Source organism: Megalopta genalis, chromosome 6, assembly GCF_051020955.1.
Source record: "Megalopta genalis isolate 19385.01 chromosome 6, iyMegGena1_principal, whole genome shotgun sequence".
Lineage (NCBI taxonomy): Eukaryota > Metazoa > Arthropoda > Insecta > Hymenoptera > Halictidae > Megalopta > Megalopta genalis.
Genome location: NC_135018.1, coordinates 23,643,179 through 23,659,090, shown reverse-complemented (window position 1 = coordinate 23,659,090; position 15,912 = coordinate 23,643,179). Strand labels below are relative to the sequence as shown.

The 15,912-nt window shown below is 35.6% G+C and overlaps 1 protein-coding gene across 5 annotated transcripts in view; it reads right to left on the bottom strand.

Annotated features, from left to right (window-relative positions):
• Window positions 1-15,842, bottom strand: part of Fas1 (fasciclin 1 Fas1 domain-containing) — a 526,663-nt gene extending 510,821 nt beyond the window's left edge. For all 5 annotated transcript variants that reach the window (XM_076523006.1, XM_076523009.1, XM_076523008.1 and 2 more), the window contains exon 1: window positions 15,211-15,842. In XM_076523006.1, coding sequence (XP_076379121.1) covers window positions 15,211-15,324 — 114 coding nt within the window. In that variant the 5' untranslated portion in view covers window positions 15,325-15,842. The remainder of the gene's footprint in view (window positions 1-15,210) is intronic.
• Window positions 15,843-15,912: the final 70 nt, after the last annotated feature.

The window sequence follows — 15,912 nt, the reverse complement described above, 5'->3', positions numbered from 1 at the left end:
AAAGTTCGTAAATGATATTTTAATTTAAATAATTCCGTGTCCGAACAGAATTCAACGAATGAGCTGATTTAATAATAAATAATTATAAATGCCGTAGGTATAATAGTAAGTATCGTAGTAGTTATGACAGTTTTCAGAATCTATTGAAGTACTGTTCGTTGCTCAGAAGAAGTCCGCCAGTTCGACAGAGGGGCAAAGAGGGTATTCCACTCGCTTCACCTAACCTGCAAATCCATTGGTAAACGAGAAGACCCACAAGCTAGTCGACGCGAGGGGCAAAGGGTATATGTCGCCCGCTCCATCTCATCACGTCTCTTGTTTAGCGCGTAACTTAGCCAATAATGATCAAAAGTCTGAAAATTGAAAAAGAGGCTAAGTGGAGCGGCCGACCGATTCCTCTTGTCCCTTGCGTCATTTAGTTTATTTACATGTTTCATTTTCTCGTTTCTCGATATCATATGGTACAACATAAATATAAAAAATATGTGCACAGTACAGTACGTTTGCTGCATAATCCAATGGAAAGTTAATCAAGATGCTAATTTGTAATTAATAATTACAAATAATCATTACACATCATCAGAAGAATCTGAAGTTAATGCTTTAGGGATAAGTCTACGCAGTTACTTTATGCGTTTGTTTCACTTTCTTTCGATTGTTCTACGACTACTGACTCCCGTCGCGCGTCTCTGATACACACACGTGCACGCACACGCATGTGTATTTACAGTATTTATTCATGTATTTACAGTAAAAATGAATAGATCAAGAACAAAACTCTAATGACACATTAGAAGAATTTAAAGATATTCTTACATTATTTTCAACTTCTTACGATTATTTAAAGAGGAAAGACTTTTTATCGAATTTATGTTCCACAAAATTAACTTCGATAGTTTTTATTTACATTAGATAATTACGGTAAAACTCATATATGGAACAGAGCTTCGTACAAATTGGATGAACGAAGTAGAAGTAATCGAAATTCTATTGCAGTATTTATTTTTAACAACTTATTACACAGATTTTATTTCCATAATTAAAACGGATGACACAATTTTACTTTTCGTTGCATCACTGATCAGCCCACATCCGCACATCCAATCAGACTTAAATGCCCTATTGGGCAGAGATTTGTGCTGTGCATAATTGAACTTGCAGAGCTGGCCAAGCGTCCAATCCTGTTGATCTTGGCAAATACAAGCTAACCAGTCTATTACCAGCGACCTTCGATACGTCTAAGATCGATATATGTCGCAGGCTATCACCCACATACACCTATCGATGTACATCTATCCAATCCGTCGTGATTGCATGCTGGGGAAGAATATTCATGGAACAGTAAATTGAGATTTCCGTTAAACAAATGAAAACACGAACACGTTCAGGAACTTATTATCATTGCTACTATCTACAATCTGTTTTATTATATATATAAGGAGCCCTTCGTTAGTATTCATAATCATAAGATAGAAATTATCTCCATTGCTATTAATAGAAATGTTTGTTATGTTTGTATAATAATATAATCTAATTATCATAAAATTGATCTTATCATTATTATCATTTACAATCCATTTTTTATTCATTAGTGTTCATAGGATTCCCTAATTATAAATTACGAATCTTGTGGTTTTAAAGTATTATATTATATTCCTTCGACATTTTTCTAGCCGGGGACAAATATATATGGACACTCTTTAAAACGATATAACTTTTCGTCTAGTTTACTTGGCAATGACGAAAATGCCTCATGTAATTTTACTATTACTTGGAATAACGAAAAAGAATCAAAAAGCTCTCGTTTTTTAACTTCTTTTTATCTGAACCTATAGCGAAAACTTAAAAAATGCATTTCGTTGATCTTGATAACTTATATGCATGCTGAAAATTCCATCGAAATCAGTTGCCGTTGCAAAAAAATAGCTTTTTCGGAGTTTTCATTCATGGTCATCGATGTTGATTTGCTGACGAGTGCATATTTCTTTTTATTGGATCGTTTAGTTGACGTTACACCACACTCAGCATGTGTGATGACTTAACCTTGAAATGACCTTAGACTCTAAACATGACATTTGTTTCCATTTGAAGGTTCACTCTTTATGCATGTCTGAATGAATTATAACGTCAGCTACACACGATGCAATAGAGAAGAATGTGTTCTTACATGCAAATCAACGTCAATGATTTTGAAAATTCCAAAGAAAAGTGATTTTGAAAAAGATAATTATATTGTATATTCTATTTAAAAATATACTAACAATTACTAACAACTTTCGGATTCCTGTGCTTTACTATACTATACCATACGATACTTTACTATACAATAACAACAGCATGAAAAAAGATTATTTTAAATTAGTTAAAAAAACATGATCTTTTAATTTTTATTGTCATTTCAACCAACTGCAATTTTTGCACAAATTTGATACTCATTCTTTAGTAAAGTAAGTTAGTGTACGTATCTCAAACAAATACAAGTTATTTGATTCATTTTTTAAAAAGTTATTCCCATAGTAAAAAAGAATTTTCTTCCTTGGGATCACATTTATTTCGTCAAACGATACAACTTTTGTTTGGGACATTTTTTCATATACAAAACAAACATTTTACTATTTTCGTTCATGCGTCTTTTTTCTTATCATCGTTGTCGTTATACTCGTGGTCATAATTTAGATGACTTATTAACCTTATCATGAGTATAATTATACCGATGAAAGGTACAGGAATCAAGTACAGTAGTCTCAATTTGTTACCGATCAAACATGTTTCACATATACTTAAATAATTGACACGACCGAATCTCTTCCCTCCCCTTCCACGGCATCGTGTTCCAAAGATTTTCAGTATCTTGTACTCTACCAACAACAGCAAGTAAAGTAAAGAGATACAACTAGTCGGATAATTCGATTCGACCAAGTTCTGCGAACCGGTATGCCATCGGGATGTGTGATTACCGATTGAAGCCCGAATAATCGTGGACTCCATAGACTGGTCGGCACTCGAGCACAAACTCCGTCGGTTTTTCTTCGGCGAATTCCCAGCCCGCGCGCTTCGCACGGGAAAGCAGTGCGTCCCGTACGTACCGACTTTTCTTTGCCGCGAAAGGGAAATCCCCCCGGGCTGTGGAAACACGCGACAGCAATGAGGGAAAGGACGCGGCAAAAGTTGGCGCCAGGAAAAATGCTCGACCGAGCGAAATAAAGAAACGAATTCGACGAGTTTATGTTTGCCGATGTGTGCGCGTCCGTCTGTGTGCCCGCTCGCGAGAAAGATAGAGAGGTAGAGGAAGAAAGACCGTGTCAAGGGTGACGGGAAAAGGAGAAAAGAGAAGTTGAAGGAGGAAAGGTGGGCGCGAAGAGAAAAAGGGAAGAGACACTCAGAAAATTCCCGGTCGCCTTTTCGCTAACACGGCACACGACGCTGATCTTTATGGGTTTCCATATTTCACGAGTAACACGAGCGTAGCTTCTTCAGCTGCCTGGGGGCGCCTACGCGACGTATTGTTCTCGTTTTCGCAAGCAGTCGTTTCACTATCGTCCAGAACTGAACCTCCGATGAATCGCAGTACTTGTCTGCAATGTTCTTAACACTGAATTTACCCGGATGCCGTAACGATTCGATCTCGAGATGGCTTCAAATTTCTAAGTAAACGAGAGCTTAATTACTTTTTAAACGTTCTTTCTTGCCTTATTTCGGTTCTTGTAGTCTTAGAAATTGGTTATAAAACGTTTGGAGAGAGAATCTGAAGTTGGAACATCAGCTATTTGAGCGACTTAGGTGGAGCGCTTCTTCAAGATGATTCACACACGTATGAACTCTTATTATGAAGCATAAGTTTCTGTTAACTTCTCTACCTCTGCTTAGTTGTATACGTTTACGCGCAATCTGTTTAAAAATGTATGGAAACAGTTTTGATCACCAAGAATTATTTTTGACACGTTTCTCTCATTTAGCCAGTTTAGTTCAATGATAATTAAATATTCAATATAATATTCAAATATAATAATATTATAATAATAATAATAATATAATAATAATATAATAATAATATAATAATATAATAATAATATAATAATATAATAATAATATAATAATAATAATATAATATATATAATTATAGTATAATAATATAATATAAATATTCAATAACAAATGTAAAGTAATGGACGCGATGATTCAGCTGTCATAAAGCATGAGGCTGGGAATCATCGGTACTCCTAGCAATGCGAGTCTATGACTTTCAAAGAGATTATGATTGCAGTTAACCTCTTATGCGGTTATATCATATTTGTACATCTTGATCATAGCTATGTATGAAAAACATATGCAGGATATGAAAATCATTGCATATTTCAATGTTTATGTCTGAGTTATAAGGCTTACTATGTTAGACCTTGAAATAACTCCCAACACTGACCGACTTGTTCTAATGCATCGTCTTCTGTTGAAGAGAAAATATAGTCTTCAAGATACTGTTGTTGCAGTTGCATGTTTCTAGCAAGTCTGTTAAAGCAGGAGTTGTATTACAAACATTTCCCAAAAGGAAGACAAATATGAATAATATATTTTCAAGAGGTAGTCAGAAGGTTGTCAACATTAATGAAAGTGAAAATTTTCACACGTTATTAAAGTTGTTAGTGCATTTTCTGGAACAATGATTCTATAAAATTCTATCAAGATCAAGGAAAGCTACGCTGGAGCTGCAAAACACGAGTAAAACTCGATTTACGTTTCACAAATTGTATTATTTTTTTCTTTTATCTACTTTTCCTTTACCCTAATTTTTAATAGTAAATAAAATCAGCAAGTACAATTCCTATCACTACCAACGCATTTATTAAGAAAAATTATCATACAACTTCCTCAATGCATTATCATCAGACTACGGATCTTCATGCAAATTTTCATTTTCGTACGCGAGTTTAAAAAATTTCGAATTCATCAACTAAAAAATTACTCATTCTAGAAAAAAAATAAAACTGCTATTATCTACATGTTTTCTTGAATTCTAAAAATCTTCACCTGCCATAAATGCATAAAAATCCGCAGCATAAGTATCACTAAGTTGGTAACATTGAAAAATCATCAAGATCAGAGGATACCTTTTCATTATCGAATCTTCCCATATCTGAATTTCCTATTATTGTGTGCGCAAATAAATCGATCGAAGCCGATCTATAACACCATTTGTTGCACAAATCAGTACTGATTTAATCTAGCCCCGTAATTGAGTAACTGTTAAATTATCCGAACACTCGTGTTTTGTGACTACTTAGAAGATTCTGTCGTAATTACAAGACTGCGAATTTTTATGCAAAATAAACACTTATTTCTAGACTTACAACAAATTAAAGTGAAATTTAAAGTTATTCGTTATCTTAGTAAGTTTATTAGATGAAAACAATAGAAGGATTTAGTATAAATTACAATTTCTTTATACATTGTTCAACAAGAATTTAGAAACTAATAATAATAATAAGTTATATCGAATATGTATACATGTGGCAATCCTGTATTTGCTAAATAAACCATCTAGTTTAATGCATTAATTAATAAATAAATACAAATATTTTCAAATTCTTTCAATATTTTTACTGTTTTGTGTTTCTTCCGATCACTTTTGTCATAAATGCATAATTCCATTCAATTGCGAGGAAAACCATTCGACGATATCACTGGATTTATCGATGTATCCTCGGGAAACAGTTACTTAGAGGGAAAGGGTAAAGCAAGTTTTCTCGTTTGGTCGTTCGATGGGAAAGACGCCCCCGCATCTTCCTTCTCTTTCTCTCGAAGGGATGCGTGTGCGCGCGGACTGTGTATAGGAAAGAAGGGAGCCAAACGCAGCGGGACTCGCATTGTTTCGTTTCTACATGAACCGCTTGTTATAAATATCCGGTGGTGGAGCCGAGGCAGGAGAGAATCAGCGTCACTGGCCGTTAAGAGAAAGAGAGAGTGAAAGAGAGAGAGAGAGAGAGAGAGAGAGAGAGAGAAAGAGAGCGCGAGAGAGAGAGACGAAGCTAGGCGGCTCGTCTGCCAGTGTTCGTTCACCTCAAGCAGTCGTCCGGCCTCTTTATTTGCTCCAATCGAACGCAACATACACAGCCCAGACACAGACACGCATGCTCGCGAAAATTCTACTACTTTACTTGGGAAAATATTTGCCTTAATTTCGAGCACCGACGACGTCTTCGCGAAACGAATCGGATCGAATCTACTTAGCAGAAGTCTGCTAGGAGCAAATGTTACTGCTGACTTGTTGGCCAAAGAGATGTCTTCAATCACAAGGCCATGTCTAGTTATCTCTTTGACTACCGAAATCGTGTGTATAGGGTGTTTATTTTATCCTGAACATTGGAATATGTTTGTTATTTTTGCTAACATAAAAAAATGTGTCAGGACAACCTAGTTCAGGTCAAAGCTAGGAATATTATAACCCAAGCTTTTCTCTCTCTCGAGATCATTGTTTGTCAAGTATTGAAGGTCAACGTTATTTTTTGCACATTGGCCACTATATTTTTATAACGCAGCATTGTGGTGCGCATCATGATAAACTCAACGACTTCTGACACTATGAACTTTAAATGACTTTTAAAAAATAAGGGTTAAAGTGCAAAAAATAACGATGACATTCAATACTTGAAAAAACTGATCTCGGGATAGAAAAAAAACATGGATCATAATATTGTTTTGATCTAAACAAGGTTGTCCTGACACATTTTTTTTTATGTCAGCAAAAATAACGAAGATGTTTCAATGTGCAAAATAAAATAAACACCTCTTATATACGTCCTCGAAGTGTAACTTTTTTACTGAAAAATGAATCACTCCTTTTGTGAAAGAATAGCTACATTGAAAAAAGTGTTAGAAAACTGATAGTAATTTTTTCGGTAGTTCTAACTTCAGAACTATCGAGCATTAAAAGTGACTAGCTTGTAGTGCATTTGAAAAATAAAAGATACTTATCGAGGCACTGCATAATTTTTATTATAAAGTAAAAAATTAAACGGACACTATCTCACACAATAGAGATGAACAGTGGAATTACTCATTATTAATCCACTAATCAATAAAGTTACTTACAGTGCCATCTTTACTGATTCGTACCGTAAATTGTTATGCGTGTGGGTTGCCTTAACCTAACAGCTGATTAAATGTGAAACGTATTTGAACAATATTACAGCATTTTAATATTACAGGGCCGGATAATCGAGGTTCTATTGCAATTGTGAAATAAGAAATTTGAAGTTCGTCACTGATCACACTGAGAAATTAATACAATTGATACAGTTCTAATAATTACATTTAACGCAATTATGGTACACTCTTGCTTAGACTCATTAGAAATAGGGAACTGAGAAAGAAATTTGATAATGTAACAGAAACCTAAATTTTACGGGAATACCATGAAAAGAGGTCACTATTAGAACATCAGAACGTCCATACGGCGCGGCAGTAGTAACGTGTAAAGTATCTGGTGGTAAAGAAGAAAAGGGAAGCCGAAAACACTACGGCCAACATACGGTACGCCTCCGGGACGAAACGACTTCTGGATACGCAGAAGTTCCTTGCGTTTCAGAACTCTGAAGACCATCTGTCGCGCGTCTTAAAAATGACATCCGGTATCACGATTCCTTTCTCGACCAGTCCCTCTTTCTATCGATTCCAGTTACGCTTCACTAACGAATTACATATTTAGGTCACGGATATAACGAACTCGGTGAAAACGAGCAGTCACGTGTAACTATCAGAATCTGATAAATTATAAGTCTTCTGGCGGGCAAGTCCCGTTTGCTAATTTTAAATTAATACAAACCGCTGCGTCTAAAACTCTGCACAAACGAAGTTCGCGCTAACTAAATTAGGAATTCGATCTTTACGTGTGGTTATTATGAACATGCTGCTGTAGTACATATTGATAAGATTGTGTCAAAACGTTGCATGTTTGTGTTGTACATTTACTTAACAATGATACATGAAATGATACATGAAATAAGTACGTGGAAAACGCAACAATAAATACAAAGCATAAATTTAACAATGCCGTTAAATTATTTACAACATTGTATAAAATTTTAATAACGTAAATTAATTTCTATTTAACTCTTGTTTGTTTCCAATCGGACGGAAAACTTTTATTTTGAATAAAAATTTGTATTTTGCTTATTTTCAATGATCTACTAATTAGTCGACCAAATCTATACCAGATACCGCCCGGTGGATATTTGACTCACGGATTTATCCTATTTTACAGTTGAAAAGAAGGCAAATAGTCATTGTTACTTTTTTAACAGTGTAATATTGTCTAATTTAAAGTTTCAGGGTATTCGCTTCTGTCTGTCCAAATGTATTTGTAACAACCGCGACTTTGTTATTTAATACAAGCTGGTCGTGACAGAAAAAAGGTAGACAAGTAGAAAATGAAGAGAAATGTTTAAACCAACCTGGAAAAGTCCTGGAATGATGACTATACTCCAACTATATAAATATACATACATATAGCATTAAAGGTTTGTCAGTACATTTTTGTACTTAAGTATTTTTCATCTTAAGTAACCTTGTGAAAATGAAAATAAATTAACGAAAACATTTGGAATCTCTGTACATATATATACATGAACAATGAGTATCTATTCAAACTACAGTAAATTCTCTCTAATTGACGATCAGATTGTACATAAAGATGGACAATTTGGGAAGAGAAGATACAATCATTTGAGCCTTGTGGCTCGTTTTTATAGTTACCGATTGTTAACGACTATAAAAATGAGCCGCAAGGCTGGAATAATAGTACATTCTCTTCCGAAATTGTCCATTATTGTTTCCAAACTGAGTCAATTAGAGATAATTCGCCATTATAATTTGCAAGTAATATTCAGAGAAAAAACAGCACGAAAAACACTAACTATTTCTTCGAAGTACCGTACGTCTCCGACTAATTATCCTTATCTTCGTCGAAAAAATATCCTGAAGCCGCCCTAGTTTCCTTAATCACCCAGATACAAACACTGCACAGAAAACAGTGCGCCAATCTCGCCCGAAATCTGCAAAAGCGTTACGTGCGCTCGGTTCTCGTAAATTCAGGTGGAATTTAATTTGAAGCTGTTGGAAGCAAATTACGAAGTTCGAGGGGGTAATATCGAACAGAAGCCTCGAAGGTCAACAAGGTCATTATCGCGGCGGACGGGTGTGCATACACGCCTGCACCGCAAACCCCCCCGGTCGTCTGTGCACCTGTTCACACCTGCCGCCGATGCCATGAATGGGGGCTTAGCGGGACTTAACGTAAGCACTGTATGAAACGCACGAAAATAAAAAGTACGAGGAGTGAAAGGCAAGGCCAGTTGCTGGCAGAAGCCGCGGTCGAGAGCAGGGAAACGACATTGACATTGGCAGTGGCCGTTTTAGTTACACCGTGGCGTGACGGCGACGTAACTTTTCGCCAAGAAGCCGGTCAAGTGGAACTGCGCGCGGAAATTCGCGCGGTAACGATATAGAAAGGTCAAGTGATCGGGACGAATGGATTACGACGAACAGTGGAACGTTTTCTCAAAAAATTGGCCAAAATGCAATACACGGCGGGCGGCAAATGTATGCGGACACCCTTTAAAATGGTACAATTCTTTCAAAACTGGATTAAACGTCTCGAATTTTGTTCAAATATTAGAGGAACTGGTTTACTGTACAATGAATAAAATATCTTCTTTTTAAATTTTGCTATTATTTGGAATTACAATAAAAAATAAAAAAAGCTCTAGACTTCTTAACCTTTTTATCGCAGCCTATAATGAAAGTTTAAAAGATGCGTTTTGTAGATCTCGGTGACTTATATGCATGCTGACAATTTCATCAAAATCGATTAACACAGTGTCGAGCTACATGCGTTGAGAGATTGAAAAATCTGCAGATTTCTGACAGTTATTGGTCGAAATTGAGACAAAACTGCGATTTTCACGATCTTTAATCGTTTGCGTAACTCGTAACAACTAAATCCATGTTAAACAGTTTTTATCGTTGAATTTTTCTAATCTACCTCAAAGTCATACACAACTTTTTGCAGTCCGAAATGGACGAATACCACATATTGATTCACATAAACTTTTAACAGAATTGACTGCATAATAAAACCGTCAGGGGGTGAAAGCGGCACAAATCCATAAATCGCCAAGCTTTCCCGAAAAGTTTTTATTAAATATCATCTATTATTTGACGGAGTTTATGTGGTTGTGCAATAATTCGGAACCCTTTTTGGAGATTGATTGGTGGCTTTGTTTTTTATACGTCTGTCGTTGTACAATGCGCACGAATATTTACTACTCTAATGGGTGGTCGTTTACCAACCGTTTTCGTGCGTAATAATTACTCCAACAATAGAATTTTTATGTGATTGTTACAAACATTCCATTAGCAGTAGTTTGAATCTTTTCCGGTAACGTTGAAGTTAACTTTTAATAGACTTAATGCGTTTGCTGTAACCATTCATCGTAATGTAGTTTTCATGAAAAAACGCATATTTTAAGACGCGTGACAATAAAGGCACACAAAGATATGTATGATATTGGAAGCGAACGTGCCAATTGAAACATTATGTGTATAAACAGCGTGATCACAGGAAACAGAAACGTGTAAAATTATAACTTCAAGAAATATGGAAGGCATCAAGATAAAGCGAAAGTGCGAAGCGTGCATGATCTTCAATTGGAGATCGCGATAACTCATGGGTTAATGAAACTAGCAAAGTTTCCGAAACGATTTCTCTCCGCTTAATATCAAGCACTTTAAAATCTTCGATCGACCAGGCAGCAATTTTGTTAATTATTGCTAGAGAAATAGTTAAATACCTTTCACTTGCTGTGTCAAGACTATAAACAAAAAGTCCATACATTTCTAACAGAGAACATCATTTTGACATACTAATAAATTATTGTAAGAACATAATACCGCAACGAAACTATAAGACACCCCCGAATTTCTGGTGTTTCTAATATATATATACAGGATGTATATATACAGGATGTTCTAAAATTATTATTATTGATTATCTTAGCGAAAATGCAATCCGCGGCTTTGTTTACGAGTTATTAATGAAAACGAGGAGCCAATATATTCACAAAAACCATAAATGTAAATTAGTATTACAAAATATACAATTTTGTGCATGTTACTAGAATAGAGAGTATATATATTAAACGAAGCTTGTACTTTTCGAGCAAACAAAACTTTCAGAAGTGTGCTGGTAAAAATAATTACAACGAACAGCACCATAAGAAAATATTAGTCCAAGGGAGAAATTATCGTTCAAGGCACGTTAGCCTGTATTTTCGGGTCTCGTTTCGTAGGCGTAGGGTGCGCCGTATAGACGGCAACGCATTAATAACAAAATTTGATAACGGAATTAAAACCTCGCGCGTTCGCGGCAGAGATTAAAAGGTGTAAATCGCGTTTCCGACGATAAAAAGAATCGCGGAAGTTCGACGGAAGCGAGAAACGAAATAAAACCCGCGAAAATCGCGTTCTATGGGGCGCTCGCGCGCTGGCAAGTAGTTTGTTGAATCGATCGGTGCCCGAAACTAGCCTTGAGCGAAAACGTCCTGACGATTTTTGTCGCAGCAACAAGTTGGTGGGTGGGATCCGCTCGCCCTGCCTTCGAACCTGGACACGCATTATTGTAATATTCAACGAGATGAATTCAAAGCGACCGCAGCTATCTCCAGGGATTTAATATAGATCACTCCATTAACTAAACGGTTTTATTGAAATGGGAACCGCGATACCGATGAAAAGTCACTTTTCGCGAAAAATTCTATGAAACACTGCCGCGAGTCCAGTTTGAATAATTCAGTTTGATTTGTTGTCGATCGACTTTCATTATACTCGCGTTGTTCCGAATCTTTATGCGCAAATACAGTTTTATCGATTGAAATGTATAAACAGAATTCGACCAGGATTGAATATCATGTAGATATTAACGTCTCCGTGTTTCGTTAAAAACCTTTCCATGTTGTACAATATGCACATAATATGTATTTCGCTGGTTCCGTTTCATCTGATTTTTGTTTTAATTACAGAATAATGTTACCCGTATCAATATTGATCTCTAAATACCAGTATGATTCTTTCTACTATTTATGTGTATTTCTCTCAGTTAATGATTATATTACGTCTTTTTTATGTAATTTATTTAATGCTCACAGTGTTTCAAACATTATCTAACTCAAAAGTGTCGTTACACTACAATAGAAACATGTTAATGTTTGTGCTAATTTGGGTAAAAAACCGTGCAACTCATATTATCTCCATTAAACAACATTATAACTATATCCTGTTAGAAAATTAACGCGATTTATCACTTGCAGAAGCTTCTATCCACTTTTCTAAAGTCTTCCCGAAAGTTTGCTTGCAAGATGGCAAACATCGGTCACTTTAATAAGAAATTATCAGGTAGATAAACATTCGAATTTTCGTCGAATTAGTATCATTTAATATCATGGATCGCAGACCAAGATCTTTTACAAAAGGAGACACGGGAAGAAGGAACGACGTCTATTTAATAATATAACAAAAAGAGTTGGGTAGCTCTCGATTTTATGTCAGTCGACCCTCCTTTATTGGATCATTAATTAACGGAATGATCTGAGGCGGTGCGTAAACCTCGCTATAAAGGTTAGTACAGAAGGACCCTAAAATTAAGTGATTCACTAGCCGTGCCAAAGAAAGCCTATTATCGTTTCTATTGGCAATTCGATGAAGACATAAAACGAAATTAATTCCAAACACTCCGAGGTACGATGGCGGTGCTTAACCAAAAAAATCATCGTAAATGCTGTACCATATTATTGTGTGACGTGACACATAAAAATCGTATACAAGCATAATTAAATTTGCTAACTTTGCCCTAATTCCTGAGTGCCTAAAGATATTTTGATATCTTTATATTTTAATAACATTATAATTTTGTACAATATAGTAACGGAAACGTGAATAAAAACCTTTTTGTTCTGAACATTGTCAATGGATAGCGCAATAGAAAATGACTGCTTGTTATATTATCGTCACCAGTGCCCATTCGGAGTAATATTTGTATAACCGTTCGTTTTTACTGGTAACAGTTACAAGTATATAAGCATATGAAATAACTATAATTATGAAATCTTAGAATTACATAATTCTGACTACAATATTATTTCAAAGATATTTGACTGTCTCAAATAATTTGATAAAATCGTTGACTATTTCAAAAATTGTTTTAATTAACAACTAATGTAAACATTTCTTTTTTATACAAACCTAGAAAATGAAATAGGATAATTTGATTGATTACACTTTCGCTGTCCATCGAACAATGCGAAAGTAAACACCAACCGAGGTGTGTATGGAGATTTAATCTCACACCACTCGTACCACCTACGTGCCTAACAAGTAAATTAAAAGTAACCTTCGTGGTTATACGAACGTGTCGGAAATGCACACCATATTTGATTTTGTAGCATTTCTTTCCACGGATTCCCACGGTTATAAATTGCATACTTCCTGGTATCAACGTTACGATCATGAAAATGAGACTACAAAAGGTCAAGTGTACTCTAACATGTACTACAATAATTTGTTGTTATTATAGTTGCAATATTTTATTAAATGCAACTATCTTTTTAACTTAAATTGAAGACTTTCGAGGATCTTCTAAAATAACCAAAAGAAATTTGTAATTTATACTATTTATTAATAAAAATTTCCTTTGTTAGCAAGTGAAGGAAAGAATTTCTAACTTTTTGCCTTTTTTGACATTCTACATATATTATAAACGCTCAAACAGGTAATTAATTGAGCCATTTATTTTGAAAATGGTGCAAATTAATTCTTTTTTAGTTATAAATAAAAATGTTACGCTAAATTAATCATAAGTTATGTGATATCTCATTTTTTTAAAATGGATTTACACCACTTTCAAAATAAACGATCCAATTAATTAGAGCTTCATCTAACAACGCGTATAAAATTAATTCGACTTAATTCGTTTTAAGTATGGAATCATGAACGTCACGCGTACATGAAACTGGAAATACTGCGCTGTCATTTAATAATTATCAGCAAAAATCATTCTGTACTGATTACTTGCTAATTAATTGTCAAGTCAACATATATAATATAAATATATAATATAAATATATGTCAGTTCAATTCTGACATATATTTCCATTTAGATTTAATCATTATCGGGTTTCAAAGATATTTTATACAGTATCTAACCTTTTCGAATAGACGTAAGAAGAAACGCGAAGGGATTTAGTTTGGAATCTAGTACTTCCAAGCATATCACGAACACTGTGTCAACGAACGGAAGAATTGCATATCAGTATGCACAACCTCGAAAAAGCGAAAATTGGAATGAAGCTTCATCTAACTTTGACGTAAACTTCGTCCAAGTTTAAAAATCGATAAACCTTATCACCAGACTAAAGGCAGAAGAAATAATTAAAATATTTCAAACATCAAGTTTTAAATGTGGAAATGTAGTTGCATTACATAATAGGCAAAGTGTGCCAGACGCTGTGCTGTACAACTCCAATTTTCTGCAAACATTATTTAAACGTCACAGAGGTGGTATGATTATTCACTTTCTAGTAGTACAAATCTTAATTGAAATATTTAATATACGTATATTAAAACATTAAAAAATTTCTATCAATTTATAAAACACAAATCACAAGAATAGAAAAGATAATCATATTTTTTGCAAACAAATCAGGCGACGTAATCTTAATCTTAGCTTATAAATTGTTCCAAAAAAGTACCACCTAATCAATTAATCGAATATAAAATATCTGGATCCAGATAGATCAGATTTTACCGCTGAATTTATCCATTTAGCCGCAAGGTGTTATACATATACAAATCATTACATTCTAGTATTATCAACTTTCGCATATCGATTTACACATATGTCCAGCACAATTGGCTGCCACAGTCATTTACGAATATGTGACTCTTATCAGAGTTCCTAAATTAATTTTTACTTTAATTTATTTCAATAAATCAACTTTTATTTGAACATATAAAATGTGAAACAGGTTAACGTAAAGGTGTTTACAAATTGTAACTGTTTAATTTTGTTAACCGAATCATTAAGACGATACAATTTAACATACCGAAGATGATCTCGCAATTAAATGAAACGGATTGAAGAAACAGTTCGCTAAGCGCACTTACCTGAGACAAATCTGGATCATCGCGGATCTTCGCGTCCATGGTCTGGGTGGCGTGGGTCTCGGTCGCAGCGACGAGGATCACGAGGACCACGGCGAACGACGTGGTTGACAGCATAGTTCCCCGTGAAGCGGTCACTAACGGCAAAGCAAATGTCACGAACCACACCAATCCACTGTTTTACAAGAAGAGTAATTGCTTCACAGAGAGGGAGAAAGAAAGAGAGAGAGAGTGAGAGAGAGAGAGAGAGAGAGAGAGAGAGAGAGCGAACAATCTAGCAATCTATCGGAACCGCACAGGGTCGAGCGTATCGGTAGCGCGTCGTCGATCGTTTTTAAATTCAGCGACCAGATGGCCGTACGGCGCGCGCACTGTCTTGTCGCGTTTTATCGTTCAAATAAAAAGACTCGGACTGCACTGTTGGTTCGAGATTTTATCGGTAAAGGAACACGAGGATAGATAACTGCAGGAGGAAATATTCCCGCCGAAAACGCCGCGAAACAGCGGGATTCTGATATTGTTCGGCGCGCGTGGGACAAGTTACGAGAGAGGGAAATGTACCAACTGACTCCGCACTCTTTTCGTAGGACGTGTCAACGATACGGAGGATGGCGCGGAACTGCGCCCTCTCCATGCCTGGACCCCCATCCCCCCCACTACGCCGTCGCAACGAGTCTTCGGAGTACCGTGCCGTACTCCCCCCTC